At 41.0% G+C, this 24,457-nt stretch overlaps 1 protein-coding gene across 2 annotated transcripts in view; it reads left to right on the top strand.

The window, feature by feature from the left end:
• PCGF3 (polycomb group ring finger 3) overlaps positions 1-24,457 on the top strand; it is a 77,150-nt gene that overhangs the window by 37,062 nt on the left and 15,631 nt on the right. The window contains exons 2-3 of one of the 2 annotated variants that reach the window (XM_048503583.1): positions 14,122-14,164; positions 22,206-22,382. In XM_048503583.1, coding sequence (XP_048359540.1) covers positions 22,344-22,382 — 39 coding nt within the window. In that variant the 5' untranslated portion in view covers positions 14,122-14,164; positions 22,206-22,343. The remainder of the gene's footprint in view (positions 1-14,121; positions 14,165-22,205; positions 22,383-24,457) is intronic. The other variant, XM_048503584.1, reaches the window with a different exon arrangement.

Raw genomic sequence — 24,457 nt, 5'->3', positions numbered from 1 at the left:
CTGTCAGCTACATGCAATACCACGTAATACCCATATCCTTCCTTTAATTCAATCGAAAGACCTAATGAATAAAGACGACATCCTTCGTATCTTGTTGAACCACCACATTTCTGAGTTTACTGCTGTACTTTATTGTGAATTTTATCTAATGCAATATAATACAAATGTATTGTACAAATGCCAATAAAGGAGGAAGAGTAACATGAGCAGGAGTAAGAAAGGATTCGAGCAGGCAAACACATCTTCTCCTTGCAGCTCGGATGGCATAGGTCTGATTGGACTTGGGATTCCACTTTGTGTAAATGTTCTTCTTTTGTTCCTTTCTTTTTGTGTGTGGATGGAGCAAGATTCTCTCCTAACCTCCAAGCAGAGGGGAACCCGACAGCGAGCATTTAAGGTTCCGTTTTTTTAATCAGTCTGTCTTTTATTTAAAGAAAATATAATGCAGTTGGTTGGCTTTGGGCTGTGTGGCCAGGGTCTGGTAGATCTTGTTCCTAATATTTCGCCTGCATCTGTGGCTGGCATCTTCAGAGGTGTATCACAGAGAGAAGTCTGTTACACACTGTGTCCAGTGAGAAGGGAATGTTTTAGTGGGGTATGTATTGTCCATGTCCCAGGGAAGGGAACAAATCAGTAAGTGTTCGGGTGGAACTTGCTATCAAAGGTGTGGTTGATAGTATTGTATTGCGGGTGGGGTTTGCATGCCCTTGGCCTTTGATTCTGGTGTTTTTAAGTATTGGTAGCCAAGCTTTGTTAAGAGTCTCTTCTTTCTTGTTGAAGTTGTCTTGGTGTTTGTGAATTTCAGTGACCTTCCTGTGCAGTCTGACATAGTAACCTCCCGAATTGTCCAGAATATCAGCGTTTTCAAATAAACTGTTATGTCCAGTTTTGTTTAGGACATGTTCTGCTACTGCAGATTTTTCAGGATGCTTAAGCCGACAGTGTCTTTTGTGCTCCTTAATAAGAGTCTGAGTGCTGCGTTTTGTGGTTCCTATGTAGACCTTTCCACAGCTGCAGGGTATGCGATAGACTCCTGTAGAAGTGAGGGGGTCTCTCTTGTCCTTTGCTGAGTGTAACATTTGCTGTATTTTCATGGTAGGTTTGAAGATGGTTTGTAATAATGCAGGTAGTTTATCAATGGCACCTAACACAGTTCTGGTGCAGCACCTGACAGACCACAAGGAGAAATATATATTCTAAATATATAAGCAGGTAAGCCTGGGCAAGAACTTACAGCACTAAAATTTAACAAGTGTGACAAACTTCCCCAGTTGTCTTAACTGAATCCCATATAGGAAGGCCGTTCTTCTAAAGAAAGAAAAGAATTTCATTGTCCATCTGCTACTCAGGTCAGAGCTGGCTCCTGTCTCTTCGGTTGGGTTAGAACATTATCTTCTTCTCTCGCTGGGGGACATTAACATACAGCAGACCAGGACATTCTAACGGGTTGCGGCATGGTCTCATTGTACCTGAAGCAGCTACTCCAAAGGAGCAGCAGTGGCGTAGTGATTAAGAGCAGGTGCACTCCAATCTGGAGAACTGGGTTTGATTTCCTGCTCTGCCACTTGAGCTGTGGAGGCTTATCTGGGGAACTAGATTAGCCTGTGTGCTCCAACACATGCCAGCTGGGTGTCCTTGGGCCAGTCACAGTTCTTCGGAGCTCTCTCAGCCCCACCCACCTCACAGAGATTGTAAGCCCCTTTGAGTCTCCTAACAGGAGAGAAGGGGTGTGTGTGTGTGTGTTATAAATCCAAACTCTTCTTCTTCTGCTCTGATGTCACCCCTTTGGGGATGATCCCCTGTCTGCAGCAGGCTCATGCGAATTATCTTTGGAAATAGCATACTGGGTTCTTGAGCCATCAACTGGATGATGTTGTTTCTTTGGTGAAGGGAGTCACTTGTGCAGCTTGGGGAAAGAGCAACTCGCAGCTCATCTTCCTGACTGACCAGCAGGAAAAAAAGATATGAGGAAGTGAGAAGTTCTTTCCAAATATCTGATGTTTGAGCTTTTCCTGACTGTTGCTGAGGAAGGCGAGTGCCAGGAAAAATCGACTCTCCATCCCCTCCCTCTTTCTCCTGGAGGTGGAGGACATCTTGTGTGGGTGATTTCATACCCTTTTCTCAGGGAGGCAGGAACTAGTTTTTCCCACTTCCTGTCCTCACATGATTCCATTGTACTTCAGTATTTTTCCTGCCTCTGAAGAGAGAGCATGGACTTCAACCGACTCCTTCGCTTGTGTGTTTGTAACTGTGTGATTGTCAGCTATTTTAGTTATTTTCCTTTTCTGTTTCTTTCCCCCCCCTCACCCTTCTAAATTACCCTAAAGCTGCTTTTTGTCCAGCATAGAGAAAGAACAAAGTTCTTTTATCTTTTCCTCCTACCCAAAAGTAGCCCAGTGGAGTGTTTTGGAAGAAACATCTCTCCTCAACCCGCTGCCCCAAGAAAACTGCAGCCTAAGGAACCTTCGGTAAATGCAGCAAAGTTGTGTGTGTGAATACGGCGCATGATTAATGCCAAAGACTAAAGCTGTGGTGTGAATATGTTGTTTTGCTAGACTGAGTCACAACTTTTCATTACCGCCCTCAATTCTAGGAAGCTTATCGTAGTATTGGGGAGAGGAATGTTTGGGAACCTCTCTGCCACCTATGTTAAGTTGAAAGCGGAGCTTCGGTTTCCCCTTACTGTTGTGGGTACAATCGTTGGGGAATGGCCAGAGGCAGAATCTGTCAGGCATGAGTTAAATCACTCCTGGCCCCTGGCTCTCACTGCAGGGTGCATCCTTGGATGAGCTAGCTGAGTGGATCTAGCACCAGTCCACAATGTAACTGATAGCAGTGGAACATCGGTTTTCATTGTCTTCGGTTTTCATCGGGTTTGGTTTTCATCGATTCTTTCAGTGAAAAATTTGCCTCGGTTTTCATTGATTTGCAGTAAGGTGCAGGGGTTTGTGGAGAAAAATCACCCGGACAAAGCTGTTGCAGGCCATGTCTGCAACTTGTTTAATGACAGCGTCTTGCCACATTTCAGACAAATCTTAAAGAGACGTCAGAAACAGACCTCTTTGGATGCCTTTCTGGTGCGACATTGGTCCACTGGCTCTGAAGCTGGTCCTAGTGTTCTTGTTTGTTACTGTTTTCAGCATTAAACACTATGTTTATTCACCCAAAAATCTGTTTTTGGGATGTTTTTTGGAGTGCCTAGAACAGATTAATTGGATTTACATTGATTTCTATGGAAAAGTTTGCCTCGGTTTTCATCGGTTTCAGTTTTCATCGATTCTTTTCAGACGGATTACCAACATAAAACCCGAGGTTCCACTGTATTATGTTTTTGGCTTTGATTAGTTTAAACTGTATTTTTCAAAGCTGCTTTGGTTCCCCAGTGGAGAAGAAAATGGCGGTAGAAAAATACTTTGAAAACAAATTATAAATAAAGGTTGCCTGAATTAGGCTACAACTGCCTTCTGCAGAAAGTGCCTAGTGGCCTTTCCACAAGTTAAAAGATTGTCGGGCTGTTCCTGAGGATTCTGTCACTGGTTTTCATCCAGCTTGGTTCTCAAACTTTTGTTCCAAATTAAGTTTAATTACCTTTCTTTTAGACCTTTCTCCTTATATCAAGTGCTGCGTTGTGGATTAATTTTATACCGAATAGAATTCTTAGAACTTTTGAGGTTTTAAATTCTATTATTTTGTTTGTATATCAGTGACTGTATTAGTACATTATATACATACAAACTCTCTTTCCAGGGGGAATCCCTGCAGGTGGAAATGCCTGCGTTAAAACGGTGAATTTTTGAAAGAGACAAGACCTCAGCCTCTGCCCTGCGATTGCCAAGTTAGCTGCACACACAGGCCGTTCTTGCGCCCAACTCCCTTTTGTGTCGAGGCTTTATTGCTTCTGTTAGAGGGCTTTGGAGCTAAACCTGCCATATCTTATTCTATTAGCACCTTTTTGAAGTGCTAATTTTGAAAGAAGCAAGGAGGGAGAAAAGAGCACAGTGGCTGAAAGCCATTCCAGGATTACTACATTAGTGAGTCATTACCTAATTTGGGTCGTATTTATGGATAGAATGGGTTTGTCTGAGGTTTCTTCAATTCGCTGAACTTTGCTGCAGCGTGTTCAGGTGCCAGGGCTTATATCACATAAGCTGCTTTCAATACCCTGAACAGGAATTTGGCCTTATGTGAGGATGAATCTTGTGAACGACACAAGCTGCAATCTGTTCGGTGCTTGAAGCTTGCGTAAGTTTCCTCGCCTTTGAGCAGTTTCTGCTGCTCCTTTTCTTCCAGTAGGTTGACTGGGTTTTCCATGTAGCCAGCAAGAGCCCTGTGTGGTACCTTCTTCCCCCAAAACACCTGTTTTTGTCAAGGAAGCTCTTCACTGTTTTTAGGGCGATGGGAACCTAAACTACAAAGGAAACTAGCGGTGTTACAAAGGGAAACTGGTACCTTTGTTTATGCTTGTTTATTTGCTTCATTAATACCACATCTTTCTCCCAGGATATTTTCGCACATGCAAAATAATGCACTTTCAATCCACTTTGCAGCTGGATTTTACTGTGCGAAATAGCAAAATTCACTTGCAAACAGTTGTGAAAGTGGATTGAAAGTGCTTTATTCTGTATGTGAGAAAGTGCCCTCAAGGGGGACCTAAAGTAGATTACTTGGTTCTCCTCTTCTGCATTTTATCCCAGCAATAACAACTCTTTCAGGTAGGTTAGGCTGAGTGGGTGGAATCTTGGGAATTCTGGTTCCTTGATGGGGCTCAGATGATGAAGAGGAGGAGTTTGGATTTATACCCTGCCGTTTTCTTCTGTAAAGAGACTCAAGGCAGCTTGCAAACTCCTTTCCCTTCCTCTTCCCACAACAGACACCTTGTGAGCTAGGTGGGGCTGAGAGAGTTCTGAGAGAGGAGCGACTAACCCAAGGTCACCTAGCAGGCTTCATGTGTAGGAGTGGGGAAACACATTTAGTTCACCAAATAAAGAGTTTACTGCTCTTGTAAAAGAGAGGGGAATCAAACTTGGTTCTCCAGATTCGAGTCTGCCACTCTTAACCACTATACAATGTTGAATGTCTGTCACGGCTGAAGAAGGGAAGAGAGAGCTGTCCTCCAAGCTGAGTTGCCACAGGGTTCCACGTGCTGCTACTTCATCCTCTCTTACTCTGTCTTAGTCTCCTCCTTTCCTGAACTCGGTGCTTGCAGAGGCCTGCTTTGGAGGGATGATGTATGCTGCAGTCTCAAAAACAGCAGGGTATGAAGTATTCCTCTGGGGCTGAATTCAGTGCTCTGGTGTACTGCTATTTGTACATGTGGATGCCTGCATGCAGTTCAGATTTTTACACAAAGTGAAATTTCAGCTGCTGACTTCCACTTTAAAAAAAAATCTTGTGGCAAGAGCCCCAGAAATAAAAAATCTGGCTGTGCTGATGTGTGTGTGTGCGCATGTGTGGGTGTAATTTGGCAGCTCTGGCTGCTGTGGAGGTGTTGAACCAGGGGTGTCCAACTGTGGCGCATAAGAAGTTCATGGACTACAATTCCCATCAGCCCCAATTGGCCAGGCCAGCAGGGGTTGATGGGAATTGTTGTCCATGAACATCTGAAGCACCAGAATTGGACACCCCTGTGTTGAACCATAATTTTGACGTATAGGTGTAAACATATTCTTGAGAAATGAGTGTTCCCTTAAGGTGAACTTAAATGACTCCACAGAACTATATTCATAGCGATCTGATTTATGCTGCAACCTTGAGGCATCCTCCAGTCAAGGCAATTCACTTCAAAATCCCATCGATTTCTCTGAGAGTTAACCACAAGCTTAAGCCGCTCTCTCTGAAATCATTGGGAAAAATAAATGTGTAGCTTTGACTGGATTGTGCTCACTGGGGAAATAAGAGACCTCTGGCACAGGTGAGTAGAACTAAAGGATGTATAGGATCATAGCGTTGGAATGGGCTGTGCAGGCCATCTAGGCTAGCTTGATGCTCAGTGCTGGATCAGGCTAAAACATCCCTGACAAGTGTTCATCCGGCTGCTGCTCGAAGACCGCCAGTGAGGGCGAGCGCACCACCTCCCTCGGCAGCTGATTCCACTGCTGAGCTACTCATGTAAAAAAAAAAAATTCCCTAATATCCAGCCAGTACCTTTTTCTCCTGTAATTTATACCCATCATTTCAAGTCCTATCCTCTGCAGTCAACTGAAATAGCTGCTCTCTAAGTAACAACCCTTCACATAGTCAAAGAGAGCAATCATTTCCCCCCTCAATGTCCTCTTTTCTAGATGGAACATTCCCAAGTCCCTCAATCGTTCCTCATAGGACTTGGTCTCCGATCGTCATCGTCGTCGCGCTTTTCTGCACAATGCTTCTCCATTCTGTCCACATCTTTTTTTGATGTGTCGCTAAACTTTCTCATGTCAAAGCACAAATAGTACTGGAGGAATTCTTATATGGGCAGTCAAAATTCTTCATTCTCTTTCCCTGCGGTTAGTTTGCTTGCCTTTTTTCTGTTCTGTTCCCAATAGAGAGACTGTTATACTTGCAAAGAAGATATATTGGAAAATAAAATAAAATAAAAGTAGACGTGTAATTTAAAAAAAAGGAAAAAATTGAAGCCCTCACAAAAATATTTTGTTTCTGATTTTTTAAAGTTTTTTTTGAGGGGGGAGGGATAGTAGAAATATATTCAACATCTATATTCTGATCAAATCTGAATTTCCTGCTTTAAAAATATATAAAATGTGCTGTTTATAAAATGGTATGAAGTTGTACTGTTTAATATGTTAATGGAATTTTAAAGTATACATGCCTTAATTTGCTAAAAGCGAAATTGTAAATATTACAGCTGCTCCCTAATCTACTTTAGGTTATACGTCTTTGGTGTGGGAAAAGTGGACCTTCGTAAGCAAAATTTGAAGTAAACAGACAAGTGTGTATTATTTGGACTGAAAAATTCTCATTCCCTCACAGTAGAACTACCAACATATTGTAATATCAAGTGAACTTTATAACATTGAAATACTCTGAACTCTTCATCAGTATATTGTTAAACACATATAGCATTTTAGCTGTAGGCAAGATTGTTCACACTGAAACGTCTCCTTGAAAATATGTCTAGGAACATATAGGAATTCTTACCTAAGACTGTAGGAGGGCTTAAGTAATTTATTTCATGTTGTATATTTTGAGCAAATCCAAAAGAGAATATTTCATAGGAGTTCTTTCATTACTCTCCACTACATTGTTAAGATTGGAGGGAAAAGTTCTTGGTTTGGGGAACCTTTCCCCCCAAGGTGAAAATTTCACATCTTTGGCCCTTTCTGCACAGAAAACGTATAACGGATTGCACTCAGGATAAAGTAACCCATTTTCACGTTCACATGCATCCGTTCAGGCAGCGATTGGGAGCCCACAGAAACAATCAGGGTTGCTGTCACACCTTCACATGGAGACGCGTCTCTTTTTTTAAACTTCCCACCGATGCATAGCTACGCAGGTATGCACAAATGAACCCCCATAGCCATGCTGATGTCTCATGATACAACCATCTGCACATGTGTAGCTACGCAGATGGAAGCCGCAAATTTTTTGAAAAAGGAAAATGGAGGCAAATATGGCGCCCCTGCCCGGCTGTTTGCTTGCGATTTGGGATTTTTGAAAAGGATTTTTAGATTGGGATTTTTGAAAAGACTTGCGTGGTTCTGAAAAAAACCTGGTTTGGGGGAAATAACACGGGGCAGACTCGTTTTAGGGATGGGATCTGTGCGAAGTTCCCCCCCAAAACAGTTTTTTACCGTCCTGCACCCATGTTTATTGACCCGTGCGGAGGGGGCCTTTAGCCAGAATTCAGTAGATATTGTGCTTCTCCTCATATCACCATCCAGGGTTTAGTAATCCCCCTTCCCGAATTTTGCCTCCAAGAAATTTGCAGGTCAAAATTGACGGTAGGGTTAACAACAATACTACAGCAACAGGAGTATTTAGAGTTTATTATAAATAATCATAGCCATCTTTGTTCTGAGCCAGGGTCTTGGAAGTTGTGATCAAGTGGGTAAGAGGGAACCAGCTAAAACTGAATCCCAAGAAGACAGAAGTGTCGCTCGTGGTGAAGGCAGACAATCTTGATAGAGATCAATACGATAATTTTCAGTTCTTGCCTTGATCAGAACTCTGTATCCTGGGCCCAGCCTTGCTTTTAGAGGATCCTGTTGTCATTGGGAGAGCCTTTGAGAATCTTCATCGCAAAATTAAATTATCCTTCTTTGCTGACTCCGCTGGCGCAGCTATGCTGATCCACGGTCACTGTAACCTGTATGTGATCTGGATTATTGTGATGATAATGTATGTGTGCTTCCATTTGAAGGTATCCTACATATTGTAGTGAATGCAAGACATAGGTGCTGTTCTTTTGATAGTTGTATTCCTGCAATGTGTGTTTTAATTCCAGTTCTGAAATGAGCCATCTGTGCATTTTGAGGTTTAGTTCATGGTGTGGATTCTGAACTATCAAGTCCATTGTGGGCTGAGACCCATAGACTCACTGAAGGCTCTCCCTATTATATAAAAAAGAACAGTATAGGTCCATACAAGAATTGCTTCCTACAATTGTGTATCTAGTCCAGTTCTTCTTGGCAAGATCTTGAACTTTTCCCTGTCCTATTTGAAAGGGCCTTTTTGATTCTTTGCAGACTGTTGTGAATCATAAAAGGTGGCCATGTTTAGAACGGATTGTCTGATTATTGTTCCAGTGAGGCAAGTGTTTCAGTGGTGATACTGCTTGAGTTTTTCGGCAAATAGTCTTTTCAATTTCTTGTTCTTTGTTTAAGTGATTTCTTTCTTCTAGCTTTCGGTGTGGCAGGTCGTACTTTTTAAATACATGTAATTTACAGGCAGGCTGGCCTACACTTGTGGACTACCAACTGTCACCAAACCTCAGTGTGTGTAACTGTTCTTGAATATGTGAATTCTAGTTTGCCTGAAGGGGATCGTTTCATTTAAAGCATACTTAACTGTAAGATTAGAAACTAGGCTTGAAAACTGGTGCAACAAGAAAACCGGAAAACTAGTACAAAGTGTACATTTCCCCTTCACTTATTGCCCTGCTCCCATGGAAACAAAAGCATAAACTGTTGAAGACTGATGGATTTTTCCCAAAGAGTGGGACTGGTCATATATTGGTTTTTAATTTTTCTGCCTTTGTCGGGTGCTTCTTTAATAAGATGCTTCATCATTTAGAATCCTGCTAAGCTCAGAATTGTTCTCTGTTGCAAAAGATCTTATTTGCACTGAACTATATAAAATTGGAGGGTTCAGAAGTTTTGTCTTTAATTGAAATACATGCTTGGAGATCATTGGATAGTTAGGCAAAGTATGAGAGATACATGTTTAATTAGAAGCAATCATATCCTCTGTTGGAACGCAAGATGGGCCAAATTTTGTCTGTGCTTATCATCCACCAGTCTTTTGTCGTTGAGTCTCAACTACAATGGCTGTTTGCAGTCATGAACAGTAATAAGCTGTTCAACACAGATCAACCCCTTGAAGGGATATTGTGGGAAACAGCTATGGAAGCATATGACACCATATTCAGATATATCACTCCTGAAGTGATTGAGGGCGTTTCAATCCAGTGTTGCAAACGTAACAGTGGTTTTTAGGAACATGTTTCCAGATGAAGTATCCAGATATCTTGCTGATTGGTACAGTTAGCTGTCAGCTGTAGCATTTTCCCCCAAGAGACAAAATTGTCTTTGAACCTCACAGAGTCTCCAGTGGTCTCTTTTCCTGCCCCTATGGTTCGACACCTTGCAGATTCAACTGAAAATGAAGTTTATTTTGATTCTTGCTATATTCACGTGTTCTCAGTCACAGTGCTTTTGGAATCACCAATTCACTACTTATTTTGTTAAGTTTCTCACCTGTGATTTACTTAATAGCATGCTCTCTTTTAGTCCTCCTTCCCCCGTACTGTCTGGATGTGAAGGCTTGGTATCTGCCCATGCCATCCCTGTTGGCTGCATGCTGCTGAGATGGTTGTGTTTGTTAATTGATGCCTAGAATTAGAAAGGAGCTGTTTCCTAAGCCTGGAACAGTAAGGAAAGTCTGCTCTGGGACAGGGCAGGCAAAGCTGCCTGACCATATTGATGATGTTTTGAAGTCCATGACCATAAAAGAAATTCCACCTTAGTGTTGTCTCCTCTGTTGTCAGCCTTTTGCTCACTTCAAGTACAAACTCAAGAAGTCTAAGGGACCACCAGCGTTCAGGTGTAAGGGACCACCAGCGTTCCTCTTTGTGTTTGCTGTTGCAGACTAACATGGCTACCCTGAAATTATCACACTTTGAGGAGAGACAGGTGTAAAGCAGCAACTCTCTGGTTATGGTTCTGCCGCTCCAGGGTTTATTGTGCAACTTAACAAGAGCTGGCATGGTGGCACGGTTGGAGTGTCGCACTGGGATCCTGGGAAATTTGAATCGAGATCCCCCTCTACTATGGAAGGTTTTTTTATAAGTACGGTCGGGGGCCATGTCAGGCTCAAAACAATCTGACGTTTTTAAAATGGTCTTTGTATCCTCACCATCATTAATACCTTTATTGGCAAAGTTAAATACAAAGGTTTGACGTCCACTTAACTCTGTTCACTTCATGTATGACTAAGGCAACAATTGGGTTAAAGTCAGCTAATAAATAGATTGCAGTTCTGTCATCAGATGAGGTGCTATATGAGTTTATCAGAGGATGAGTTAAAGTGTTCTGAATATTTGCGTAAAAGCACATGCTGATCAGTTTTTGTCTCCTTCAAGGAACAAGGGCAGAGTCTGTCTTTAAATGGGATTTTGTTAAATCTTCCTTGGAGGAGAGCGGAAGGTAACGTGTTCATTCTGGCTAATGAAAAGACATGTCACTGTTGTGAGGAAATGTTTAAGGTAAGGGGCTACTGATTTGTAAGATGGCAAAATGCCCAAATGCTGAGGGGCGCATACTCTTGATGCAAGGGACTCTTAACTTCTGTAATTCTGTATCCAACAGTTGTCTCTTAATCATGCTGTAAGCCTGGTTTTCCTCCAAAATGTACAGCAATTGAATATCAATACCAGTGGACTTTATCTTCTTAACAACCGAGTTGGTCCATTGGAAATGGGCGGTGTCTTCAAGTAAAGAAAAGGTCAAGCTGGAGGAATTGGATCGATAAAGACGACGCAGCCAGTATTTGACCGTTTGCATTCATGGTCTTGGTAGACTTGCAAGATCAAATGGAGTTGGGTTTGACTAATTGTTCTGATGGTGGTTGCTTTGGCCATAGGAACAGCAGAAGTTGGCGCTCTTTGGTGCTTCCTCTCTGTTGATGTCTAGATTTCTGCTAGGTTGAGGCTTCTGAACAGAAATACAAAATAGGGGCTAGGAAATCAGGAAGTTTGAGGGATGTATAAAGGAAGTGCCAGATTGATTTCTGTCTCTTCCCGTCTCAGCCCTCCCTAATGCAGTCGTTAAAATATGTCTGTCGAGGTCAGTTCTGCCCTTGATTGTGGAATAAGGCTTGAGATTTCTGCTACTACGTTGCCGCTTGACTTTTTGCTGCCTGCACATGGCTGAAGCACACGAGGAAACTATCCCACCTTCTACAGACTCAGCCGGTTTAAATGAGACCGTGAGCCCATGACTAGCACTTCAGGATCTGTTGTAAAGAGCTCTTACCTTGCTTGTTAACCCCAACAAAAGCAGCAGGGGCAGCAAACGACCAGCTGGAGTTAAAGCTGCATTAGTGTGTAAATATTTTGTGTGTAGCGGGTCAGTGCATGAATGTAAGAGCTCTTTAAAGAATACATCAATTTATGTGGTGCTGTGGCTCAGATGAGGCCAAGCCTCCAGCTTAAATCAGCCCCTGTCTTAGTTTCCGTTCAATCACGTACCTTTTTACAATCGTGCGATGCTTCTCCAAACAGAATCTTCCAAACCTGTCTCATCAATCAAGCCCATCTGTCATCACATCTGTCATAACATTAAAAGAATTAAGGTAGTTTGGACATCATGTATATTGTACAATTGATATATATTTCTAACATCCATTGAACCTTCCTGTTATTCTGTAAAGGCATGTGTCTGTCACGAATTTATGAGAGATTCTCATTTTGGGGCATAAGAAGTCCACATCCGGGTTGTACACCTGCAGTGTTTTTAGGAGACAGCCGGATGGGTCGTGCAAGATGCAAAGTTGTGATTGTTTCTTACTATAATAGATTTACACATGGATCTGTTTCTACTCTCCACTTAGAAAGTCATAGATGTAGCCTGAAATTATTGTGCAGGCTAATGTCAGTCATGTGCATAGCGTGGGGAAAACGGCAGAGGAGGCAGGGGCGGCTCTAAGGAGAGCCAGCTTCTCCCCGTTCATTGTGTGCATCCACTGTTGTGGGTTTAGCAGCCAGCGGGTCTGGATTTCAGCATACAACTTCATTAGCTAGACCGTTCTGATTCATTCTTTTGGCACCATCTGTTCACTAAATGAAGCGGGGGAAGAAGGTGGAAGAAATGGCACGGTTATGTAATAACGAGTGTGTTAGGATGAATGATGCTTAATTTGTCACTTGTGGTTGTCTGATGTTCAGCTTTAACAGTTTCTATGTCTGTATAGTGAATAACACAAACTATGATGCAAGTGAACCCTTCTGACATGTCTGTTGTGAACTGATTTTCCTTCTAGAGTAATTGCCTCTTAATTGGTAGGGTTACTTGCAGAAATAAAATAATGTATTCTCTGTGAGAAGGGGTATGTAATGACTAAGTGGTTGTAACTATTTTAACCATGTTGTGCTCAGTTTTTAACCATGTATAGTTGGCTTTTGGACTTCTTACATGGGGAAGGTATTCTAAACCTGTTATCATTTTAGTCACCATTTTCTGTTGTTTTCCCAACTAGGTTAGGGGGATGGGGGGAGAAACATGATGATGTTTACCTGTTGCAAACATAGGGCTGGAGTGGTATAAACTTGGCCAGTCCTACTTTTTTGGTGAGCACATGACGAGCTCTGTTCATGCGTGCCCACAGAGAGGACTCTGAGTGCCACCACGGGCACCCGTGCCATAGGTTCGCCACCACTGAACTAGATGTTGTTTTACTGAGACAAACAAGTCCTGAAAGTGACGTCTGTACTAAAACAACTTATTCACATTGGAGTGGTTCATCTCTCAGAGTCGTTATTCCCTTTTGTTGATAAAACAAAACGCTTGTAAAATATTCTACTTAGAAAATAGGTGGGAAACCAACTTGCTTTGTTACAAACCAGGAGGCTAATTCCATGTGCATTTTTCGTTATTGTGGTGGTCTGGCGGTTGGTGGGAAAGGATGTGAGATATGAAGGGGCCATAGCTTGGCAATAGAATTGCATTCAGGATATTTCAGCGAAAGGAGTCCACGAGCCAGGGAGGAGTGGTAAGTTGCAGCTCACTCCCCACCCCATCTGGGAAAACCTAGGGGAGCGGGTCACAAGTCAGCCGTCCTGGCTGAAGAGTGACCATTCATTATTGACAGTAGCAGGAGATCATTGCTCTGTCTCTGTACGAGGCAGTTGTATACGCTGAATAGGTTAAGATGAGATGGAAAACCTGGAATACGTTAAAATAGATGGAATTTGGAAGGCAGGAAGCCTTTGGCTATCTGACAGCATAAGTTCTGCTTGATGTAAATTTTGACAAGGCTATTGGATTTTAATTGTAGAAAGTTAGCAAGACTTCCTATTCCTGTCGGCCTATAATGGCAGGGAAGAATGACATCTCAGCTGGTTTTCAATTATACAGAAGATTTGTGAATTAATTTGCAATTTCTCAGACTGTCTTTGTCCTAGAATGGTGTGTTTGGGTTCTAGCGCCTTGGGAACAGAACTAGGTAGGCAATAGGACCCAAGTGGAGGATTCTAGAACAAAGACGTTCCAGGTAATTGTTGATGAATTCACAAAGCTTCATATGCTTAACGTTTCTTCTCTTGCCTTTGACACTGTTCGCCATTTTAAATGTCAGCACCACCCTCCAGATTCATTGTTATCTAAATTGCTGAATTCACTGAGAATAATATTCCTTTGGCAATTGTAGTGTTAACTTCCAGGTTGTTTTCTTCTGTCTTTTCAGGTCTCTGGATGGCAGACTCTGAAAAGAAATGCAGTTTTAAGAGGTATGCCTTCCTAGCAAAATGTTACTGTCTTATCTACCGTCCTTCTGTTGCGTTTTTGTCCTTCCCTTTCTCCAAAGAGCTTGGGGCAATATACATATATTCCTTAATGTTATCCTTTTTTTTCAGCTTCCAATGGGCTATTTAACATGTGATAATAAATATAAAGGCAAACATGTGCATATTAATATTCAAAACAAATAGCAAACCACACATACAATTGACAATGTACCTGATATACACGGCAACATACATAAAGACACACTAGAATTCAAGCATGTGTACAGATGCACTCTCTTGGACTATATCGAAAGTTAGATATTATCAAGAAGATGACCCAAGTAAGTCCTCCATTCCTTAAAGTATCAATCAAAAGTCAACTATCTACAAGACGGGGTCTCCAGTGTTCACCCGTTTTGTGGCGGCTAGACCACTTTGTCAGTGACACATAGATACAGTTTGCCCCTGATGGGATATTTCAATTCAAGCACAATTTTTAAGAGCTTGTACATATTCCTGGTGTACCTGGGCTAAGCTTCAAATTTCCATTATGTAAATCATAAATGAAAGAATCAAGCACTCACTTGAGTCATCTTCCTGACAACACACAATCTTTATATATATATTCTATATATATTCTATATATATATATTTATTTTCTTGACATAAACACGAAAAGAAATAACAATAAACATAAACACTTTCACACCTCACCACACCAGGACAAAGCATAATCACAAAATACTGGGAAAAAAGCAAAAAACAAAGTCAAGGAAAACAAGGAAATAGGCAAATAATGACTTCGTGCTGTCTCAGCATTGAATTCTAATCCATTCTAGGTTCATGCAACCAATTAAAATAAAACATCTTATCAGTTTATATCATTTCTAGTACACTATTTCAGTCTGCTGTTTTCTTTTAAGTCTCATTATTTTCTCAATAGTCTGTAAAAGGTTTCCAGTTTTCTACAAATTCTCTATGTGACTGTCCTTCATTAAAATTGTCAGTTTTGCTATTTCTGAATACCCTATATCCAATCTTCCTTAGTTGGTATTTTTTCTTCTTTCCATTTCTGAGCATACAATTTCCTTGCAGCAGTACACATATACATGTGTGTGCTTATTTGGGATATTGTCTCCCAATTAATCCCAGTAGAAAAACATCAGGCTTTCTCTTCATTGTGATTTTCATAATTTTTTTGTATTTCTTTGAGTACCAGTGCTCTAAAACAATAATGCAGGATTCTTCTGTGGCCATTTATTATATATTTTGAGATCTCAAGAATTCCACTGCCCAATTAAGGAGCCACATCCTCCAGTATCTGAGCTGCCAAAACTATGGATTATTAATCAGTATGTCAGTTATCAGTAATGTTAAGCTGTATCTTTTCAGTTGTACTAATGGGCTTTTTTATGTCGGCTCTTTGTGAATCCCTTGCTCTACATTTTGCCATTGTTTGTCTCTTTAATTATAAAGGGTTGCTGGCCCCTGCTTTAGAGTGCAGCATCTCTTCACCAGCTGTACCATGTCAGCCTCAGCCATATAACATGAGTCATTAACTAGATGCCATCAACTGGCTTTTGATATATGTTTTCATATTGGTACAGTATGTATTTTGGGGCTGAGGAAGATACCCCTATCGCCTGGGACTATGAAAAGTCAGAAGAGTTTTTGCGTACAGCACACCAAGCTCCTTCCATGATTTAAAGTGCTTATTTTATTTTGAACGGGTCTGAATTTTTATTTGACGTAGATTGTTCAAAAACAATTAAGAGTAGTATTCACAGGAGGAGAGTTTGGAAATAAAGCATTGTGCTGAATCTGTAAGCTGTCCCCCAGGATGAAGAGGGACTAGAAACAAATGAAGGTCAAATGAATGAATGAAACTATGCAAGGCAGAAGAATACTGTTCACTGAGCCCCTTCCACACATGCATAATAATGTACTTTCAATCCACTTTCACGATGGTTTACAAGTAGATTTTGCTATTCCACACAGTAAAATCCAGCTGCAATGTGCATTGAAAGTGGATTGAATGTGCATTATTCTGCATTTGCAGAAGGGTCCTCAGTTCACGCATACTTGCGAACACAAACTGGACTCACATGATGACCCCCCCCCCCCAGGAAAAATCCCTCTTTTAAAAACAGAAGAGCACAATATATCTAAAACCTGTGACAGATGTCTGACTGCTTAGGATCGCTCATGTGTGGAATTATACAAGAAAGCCTACCTGGATGTGGCGTAACCTGCTACTATTTGATATTCCACCTAACCTCAGTTAGGTATTTGTTTTTCCCTGAAGCACCTGAGTGTTCTGTTTGGATAAATCTGATAGGATTATCTCGTGCGTTTTGAGGATTAGAAAATCTTGTTCGGTGTAATCTCTGATCTCACTGACCTGTGGCACACGGATAACTGTGTATTCTCCTGAAGTATTCAGTAAAGTATTCTCCTTCACACAAAGTATAGTTAAGGTAGTGCAGGATTAAATGCTCAGATATCCTGCTGTAGAAGGCATTTTAAAATTGATTAAACAAAGTGTTACCTTAATAAAATAAAATAAAAATAATACTTATTTGGAAAACTTGGCCCACAAACATAGTTTTTGTAACAACCATTTCAGCATCATCTCAGAACTCCTATTTATCAAAACAGTCAAGTCTCACCTTTCCTGATGGTTCAAGGAGGCTTAAAATAATTGTTTAAGGTGCTGCAACTGAAAACACCAGATAAAATGGAAGCACCAAATCTTTCTTCTGCGCCCCCATGAAAAGATGCTTGCCGATTCAGACCCTCTCAAAAGCCCTGGTGAATAGACCAGACTTTGGCCTCCTGAAAATCTCCAGGGAGGAAGTCCTCTCACCTCTTCAGGGAGCCCCCATTCCACAGAACTGGAGCCATGATGGAAAAAGGCCTAACTGCTTGATGCTAGAGGGATCACACTAAGTGGTGAGATGGTAATGTTTATTTTTTATGGTATCCATTATACAATGGGGCATTCTTATACTGGCTTCTGGTTGATCTCTGTCTCTAAATTTAGTGGCTTTTTAATTGTAAACGGGTCGCAAATTCCAAGTGTGGGAGGTGGAGTGATTGCCCCAAGTAGCAGACTTTTGGAAATGTGGTATTCAGACACTGTGATAAACTCCCACTACCCCTAGGAAGTCTGCCAGATGTAAATAACAGGTCCTAGTTTGCACACAAACTGTGGTTTGTGTCTGCCTCTTGTCCTCCAACAATAGGAGGAGATATTCCCTCTACTGTCATCTTTGTGCTCAGAAAGGCTGGTTCTCTTTCAACAAACAGTTATTAACTTGAATATAATGTGTGGCTAGCAAGCCTGTTAAAAAACTGTAGTTTTGAAACTGGGTTTCAAAACTGTAGTTTTGAAACCCAGCTGGCAGGGGATGATGGGAACTGTAGTCCATAACATCTGGAGGGCCGTGAGTTTGACACATGCTCTAGGGTAGTTTTTTTCTTGTGTGTGTTCTATAGTTTAGGAATTGCTCAAGAAGGCTCTCCTTTGATAGCAGACAGCATAGAACTTTTGGTATCGTTTTTTTTTAAAAAAACTTATAGAATAATTTGTGAGAAATCTGCAAAACTGGTGAATTCTTTTAATCCTTTCATTTTTAAAAAAGATTCAAAATAGTCCAAGTTTGGCTTCTGCTAGCAACTTCTATGTAATTACAAATACGTTCAGCAGGAATGGAATGTGGCGATCACAGAGTTTTAAAATAATCTGGGTCTGTTCTTGTGATTGTAGTTTGCACATTCTCAGATCCAAAGACTGAAGTAAATCGAGAATCTTGCTGCATTCAAGTTGTGAAATGTGTTAAAAAAATTTTAATTACAATGTTTTGAGTAAACGAGTCTCAGCAGCTCTTACTGAAAATCATCTTAATTTGGTGACACCTGTAGTGAGGGAGCCCATTGCAACAGATGGTAAAACCAGTTTTTGCTCCTGTTTTAATGATTTAAGACTGCCTTTCTCTTCTGCTGGTGCACATTTTTCTCTGTGAGAGAAAGTGAGCAGGTGTTTGCATTTTGCTTCTGATAGACTTCAGAAGTTCTAGCACGCCGGTTTCCTGAGATTTGTCTTGTGCCCCTCCCCCCAAGAACTAAATATGCTACTCAAACTTGACTGCAGCTTTTTATCTTCTTTAAAGAGTTGGTTTGGGCTTGTTAGGATTTGGCTAATTTGTTTTTTAATCGGAAGCTTTTCAGACTTTTTGACTTTGAGGCTCCCGAAAATTCTCCTTGATAAAAAAAGAGAGGGAAGCATATGCCAAACCCCTGCACCCCCCCTTTTAAAAAATGAGCAAATATTTGCTATCCCTTACAGACTTGCATTCTGTTCATGCTTTTTAATTGGGAATGGCAATGAACCTAGACAGTATGAGTGCCGATATGAGCATGCAGCCCAGAACACATCCCAGAATCCTCTGCGCTGCGCAGTGGTTTGGCAGAAGAGGCACAGGAGTTTCTTAGGAGATGCTGATATGGTAAAAGTTCCCAGAATGTACAGCACCCTGAAGATACCCTGCTATATCTGAAGCAACTATGTCTACCTAGTTCACTGTACGTGTCTGTTGGGAAATTCTGTCCACCATAGTCCCCAACTAACTCATGCTTTGAAGACTGAACACCACAAGATATAATTAAAGTGACTTATTAAAATTGTACAGGAATATTTCTGAAAAAGAACAGTGAGCTGTGAGGATTAAAATAGCAAAGGCTAAATCAAAAGAAATAAACACACAGTAATAGCATTGGTTCAAATTTCCAGATGTTATCTCCTTTTGTCTACCAGCCTGCAAAGCGAACGCTAAAGACAGGTGTCAAGCTGGTCTCGCCATCCTGATAGACAAGGATATGGAGCTGATTACACTGTACTCTCTTCCTGTGATAATCTAGTCCAGTCTGTACTTTTAAGTGGGTCCCATTGTCTTATTATGTTGATCAATATATATTTTTCTCCAAGTACTAACAAAGCAACTCTTAAATCACTTTGGGCCCAATTTACCCTTTGTGTTCAGTGACTTAGGACCTTGCATCCCGCCGCGGATATAATTATTGCTGGCGATTTTATTGCAATGGTAGGTTGTAATGAGCCCAACATATGTTCTTTAACTAAACTAGACATTGATTTTTTACCACCTGATTTTTCTTTTGCAAGGAGTTCCAAGGATAATACAATTAATGAGGCTGGTCTCAATTTATTTCAATTTTGCATACAATTTAATCTGCTTTACTTAAATGGTCTCTTGTTGCACAATTGCCCTGGTGAATATACTTTTGTTGCAACTAGGGGTTGTAGTGTTATCAACTACATTCTCTTTCCTCCTGGTCTTATTGATGGCATTCAAGATTTTCAGATCCAACATAATTTTCTGATTTTCCACTGTGCCTTACTTTAGCTGCTAATTTAGCTGAACTTCTAACATATTTGAGGAATTAGCTCATATAATCATGTACAATTTTGGAATTACCTCTTCTGCAAACACTCACTGACAACTGCTAGAAACTTAGGTGGAAGTTGAGAGAAATCTATATTAGGTATAGGAATTCAGTCTGTGCTGAACTTCCATGAGAATAGTTCCGTATTCAGAGTCTGCTCCATGCCCAAATTAGACAATGCAAGATTGCAGTCATTAATAAAAACTGGAATGTTCTAATCAAGGCAACTATCGATAAAATTCCAAAGATATTTTGGTCAATTATTTCTGTTATCTCCACCCAGTTAATAATCCCTCTGCCAATATTCTCAGTCATGTGTGGTATCAATACTTTCAGAGAAGTTTTCAATGTGGAGCCTTTTGATATAAAATCTGCTGAGCACGCACTTCTAGAAAATCAGCCAGATTTGCCACCTGTTACTACTATGAAGGTCAGAAGGCTGATTGATCAGTTAAAATGGCGCAAGTCACCTGGGCCGGTCACACTTCCTCCTGAACTCTTCAAGATATTTGCTGATTGGTGGGCTTCTGTCTTGGCCTTTCTTTTTATTTACCTTGATAAACAGGAATAATCTCTCTTTCATGGTCCAGTGCAATAATAATTCCTATTTTCAAGAAAGGAGATGCTACTTTTCCTGCCAGTTAAAGGCCAATCAGCTTGTTATCCATACTGGGAGAGTTACATGTGAAGCATTTGTTTGAGAAACTTTTTATGTGGATTTCTGAGAAAAAGATAATTGGCCCTGAGCAGATAGACTTTACCTCTGGTAAATCTATTCTTGACTACTGTTTGGTCTTGAATGCTCTAATTTCCAAGTACAAGTACACCTGGCATAATAACTCCAAGTTTTTTGCTGGTTTTCTGGACCTTTAAGGGGCGTTCGATTCTATACCCAGAGAACTTCTTTGGACAAAAATTGAGGTCCTTGGGCGTTGATGATAGACTACTTCTCCTTATCAAAGCGTTCTCTATGCCAATAAAGGCTTGCTTGCTTGCTTATCAAAGCGTTCCATACAAATGCAGCTTGTCAAGTTAAATGTGACCAACTAGGCTTTCTCACCCCTAAGATATCAACTAATAAAGAGGTAAAGCAAGGATGTGCTCTTGCGCCAACACTATTCAATTGTTTCCTAAATGATCTGACTGCTGTTCTTCTAGATTTGGATGCCCATGAACCAACTTTAGGGAAATGTAAAATGTAAAATGCCCATCTTGCTATATGCAGATGATGCTGTTCTACTTTCACGTTCTCAAGTAGGACTAGGGCACCTTCTTAATCGTTGCATAAATTATTGTAATGTTAGCAACTTAGCTCTAAATTACTCTAAATCCAAAATTATGGCCTTTGAAATTCAAGGCGTCCTTCAAGTTGGTCTCTCAACAATCATAACTTGGAACAAGTGAAGACATTTAAATACCTGGGCCTCAATTGCCACCACAAAACTGGCTGGGCGCTCCATAGAAATAGAGTGATAGCAACTGGTAAAATTACCAGTAATGCTATCCTTCATTTTTTTTTAATAATAAGGGACATCGATATATCCTGGTGGCGCTAAATATTTTCAGTCTTAAAGTATGTCAACAGTTCTTATATGGCATACCGCTCTGGATACAAGCATGGAATAAGGAAACAAAGCAAAAACAATCTAGGTTTCTTTATAGAATATTTAGTATTCCTCACTTAGTGCTCTATCTCACCCTGTGCTTAGAAGCCGAACAGCACTTGTTGGAAACAAGAACCTTGTGTTGTACTTTTAAATATTTAATACGAATTTGCTTCAAGAATGAGGATCTGCTAGGTCTTGATCCTTGAAGCAGTAAACAGGCTCTGGATTGTTGATCAGAAGCATTTATTGGAAAGGTCACGTAGCACCCAGCTTGCAAGAAGCCTGTTCTGCCCGACGTGGCTTTTGCACCCCTCTATTCCAAACGAATCCCCTTCTGTTTTCCCAAAGAATGTGAGAAAGAGTTACAGCGGAACCTGGAGGGCCCCAAGGTTGGCGACAGATAGAGATAATGCCACCTGGCCATCTGCCCCCACAGAGCAGTGGAAATACTACGCTTCTCATGGGAGTCGAAGGTGTCAGGGATAAGCCTTGTTTATCAAGCGTGAGAAAGACTGAAAATAAGAACAAAGCAGGAATGTTCCATTAACAGAGTGGTTACATCTAGCAGACAGAATACATAGATCTCAAAGCAGTTACATTGACAGGACTGCACCTCAATCACCTAGATAAAACCACAGTCTACATTTATATGGCCTTACCTTGGAACTAGGAATGCCTTTCAATCAATAGGTGCCATCCCTGACAAAATCCCAGTTTTTCTTCTCAAGCTCTGACTTTCCTTCATTCAACTGCTTGGTGGGCCCATCTGAATGTTAAATTACAAGACTTGGACTTGCGTTTAGAACCATTGCTTGTGTTAACTGCCAACGAGGTATTTCGTGTAATAAAAAGAACACTCTTTGATCAAGAAACTCAGAGATTGATTGTCCAAGCGAACAAGTTTTTCTCTCCTATTCACTTGGGCATTCTTCCTCAGATTACAGCAATGGCTTGTTATTTATGTCTATTAACAGATCCCAAATCTCGACGCGCTCTCACTCTGGCGAGATTCAATGTTATTCCTTCCTCTAGAAGACATAGTAGAGAGAAACACCTAGCAATTCTTGACAGAAATTGTAGTTGTAGCCTTGGATCGGAGGAAACTGTCCATCATGTCCTTCATCAATGCCCTCTTTATAACTCCACCTGCAGTAAGTTCATAATGCCCCTCTTGATTGGTCAAGATACTATGGCAGATTCAGACAAAACTGTGTTTTTATTGGATAGCAATTCAACGAAAATACTTGAATCTATGGCCAGATTTCTTTGTGTCGTTGTTGCTACACGTTCTGAATTCTTTGCTAAATAATTATTAATTTTTTTAGCTTTTTTGTTTGTATAATGTGTTATAATGCCATTGAAGGTTTTATTATTATTATTATTACTACTACCAGATGTTGTCCTTCCAGCTGAAATCCTCCAGCAAAGTCCATTCTTTTTGAGAGTCAGCTTGGGCAGACAGCATTTCTAGCCCTTAAAGCAAGTATGAACTCAGGAGGTCCAAGGTGGATCAGGGAGTGATGAATAAGCCACCAAGAGCCAAGCTAGACTGAAAATGCTGAATTTTATGGCCACAGTCTGAGTTGGCCTCATTTGACCAACGAGACCTGTAGCTGGTTATATCAGTTAACCCTGTAACCCCGTTACCAACCAAGTGACCCAAAGACATCCAGGGAGATGGAATGGTGGGGACTTCCTGGCTTTTCAGCTCTCCCATGCTTCTCAGGTATCCAGGCTCATGATTCATTTCCACTAATTAAATGAAATGTGACTCTGCTGTTCTTGACCTTGGAGCCTAGAATGGGTCAGAATAGGAACTGCCCACTCTCAGGACCTGGGTTCTTATATCAGTTGCAAAAGCTCACAGCTTGCTGAATCTCAGGCAATAGCAGTTATTTTCTAATTTAAACATGTCTGTTGTAGGCCTGAAGCCTGAACCAATGTGCAAAAAAAAAATAAGAAACTACATTAACAGCGCAATCCAAAACAAAGTTAACTCCTGTCTAAGGCCATTGACTTCAGTGGGCTTCAACTGGAGTAACTCTGGAGAGACATTATTTAATACTGTCAACACAATGGTGCCAACATGTGGTGCCTGTAGTGATCACCTCTTGTTCCATATTCATACTCATATTTTGTATCTTTTTTTAAAATTATATAATTGCTATTCTCCAAAGCTGCTTTATAAGCAGCTTTGGAAATGGGCAATTTGCTATGCTGTTGCTTCTTGTGTAGCTGTCCTGGAATTTTGCATTTTTAAAAGATACTAAAAAGTGCTTTTACCATATGGGCATAGTTATGCAATGGAACTATGTTTGAAATCAGTTTGGTGCATTCCATTCCAAATGAGACTTCTGTGGGAAAGAGAACTTTGAGAGAGGAAATAACAGTTTGCACATGTTCATAAATGGATACCAACATTAAAGGAGAGATCTTTCATTTCTCTATTGTGTCTTGTGAGAATAAGAGCCAGCCTAGACATAGCTTTTTGCCACAGGTACTGGGAAGCCAGTGGCAAGTTTTCCTCTACCTGATTTCATTGTGAAGCAGTTTTCATCAATTGGATGGGCGCTCCTATGCAGGCCTGCTCAAAAGGAAGTCCCATTGGAATTTCCTCATTGGAAGCATCCTTAGGATCCTAGTCTCTTCAAATCTCCTGTCCAATGTCAGTGGTGGTCAATAACATGAAATGGGGAACTCATTGCCTGATGGCCTCTATTTACATGTTAGTCTATACCAGGGGTGTCCAACTCTGGTCTTTCAGATGTTCATGGACTACAGTTCCCATCAGCCCCTGTACAAATCCCAGGGGCTGATGGGAATTGTAGTCCATGGACATCTGAAGCGCCAGAGTTGGACACCCCTGGTCTACACACTATGATATGACTGGGAGGTAGGACGTTTAACATGAAAATGCCAGTACCTGATATCAGATGATAAGATAACGCCTTTGGCAAGGAATAATGAGTTCAAGTTCCATAGTTCCAAACATGAAGAGCATCTTGACTCCTGTATTAGTACAGCAGTAGAATTAGCTGCCTACTGTTGTGTAGGGTCTCTTGCCTGGAAGGGCCATCAAAGGGGGATGGTGAAGTGAGCATCTGGACAGGAAATTTGCGAAGTGATGGATGACTCCTTCGTTCCTAGTCTGACATTTCTGTGGTTCATCTATCATGCTTGTTTCTTCTCCTTTGAGCATGTGATACTATAGAGGCCCACTTAAGTA

The sequence above is a fragment of the Sphaerodactylus townsendi genome, linkage group LG07, assembly GCF_021028975.2.
Source record: "Sphaerodactylus townsendi isolate TG3544 linkage group LG07, MPM_Stown_v2.3, whole genome shotgun sequence".
In the NCBI taxonomy this organism is placed as follows: domain Eukaryota; kingdom Metazoa; phylum Chordata; class Lepidosauria; order Squamata; family Sphaerodactylidae; genus Sphaerodactylus; species Sphaerodactylus townsendi.
Note: the sequence above shows the minus strand (reverse complement) of the source record. Positions and strands in the feature narration are given on the sequence as shown.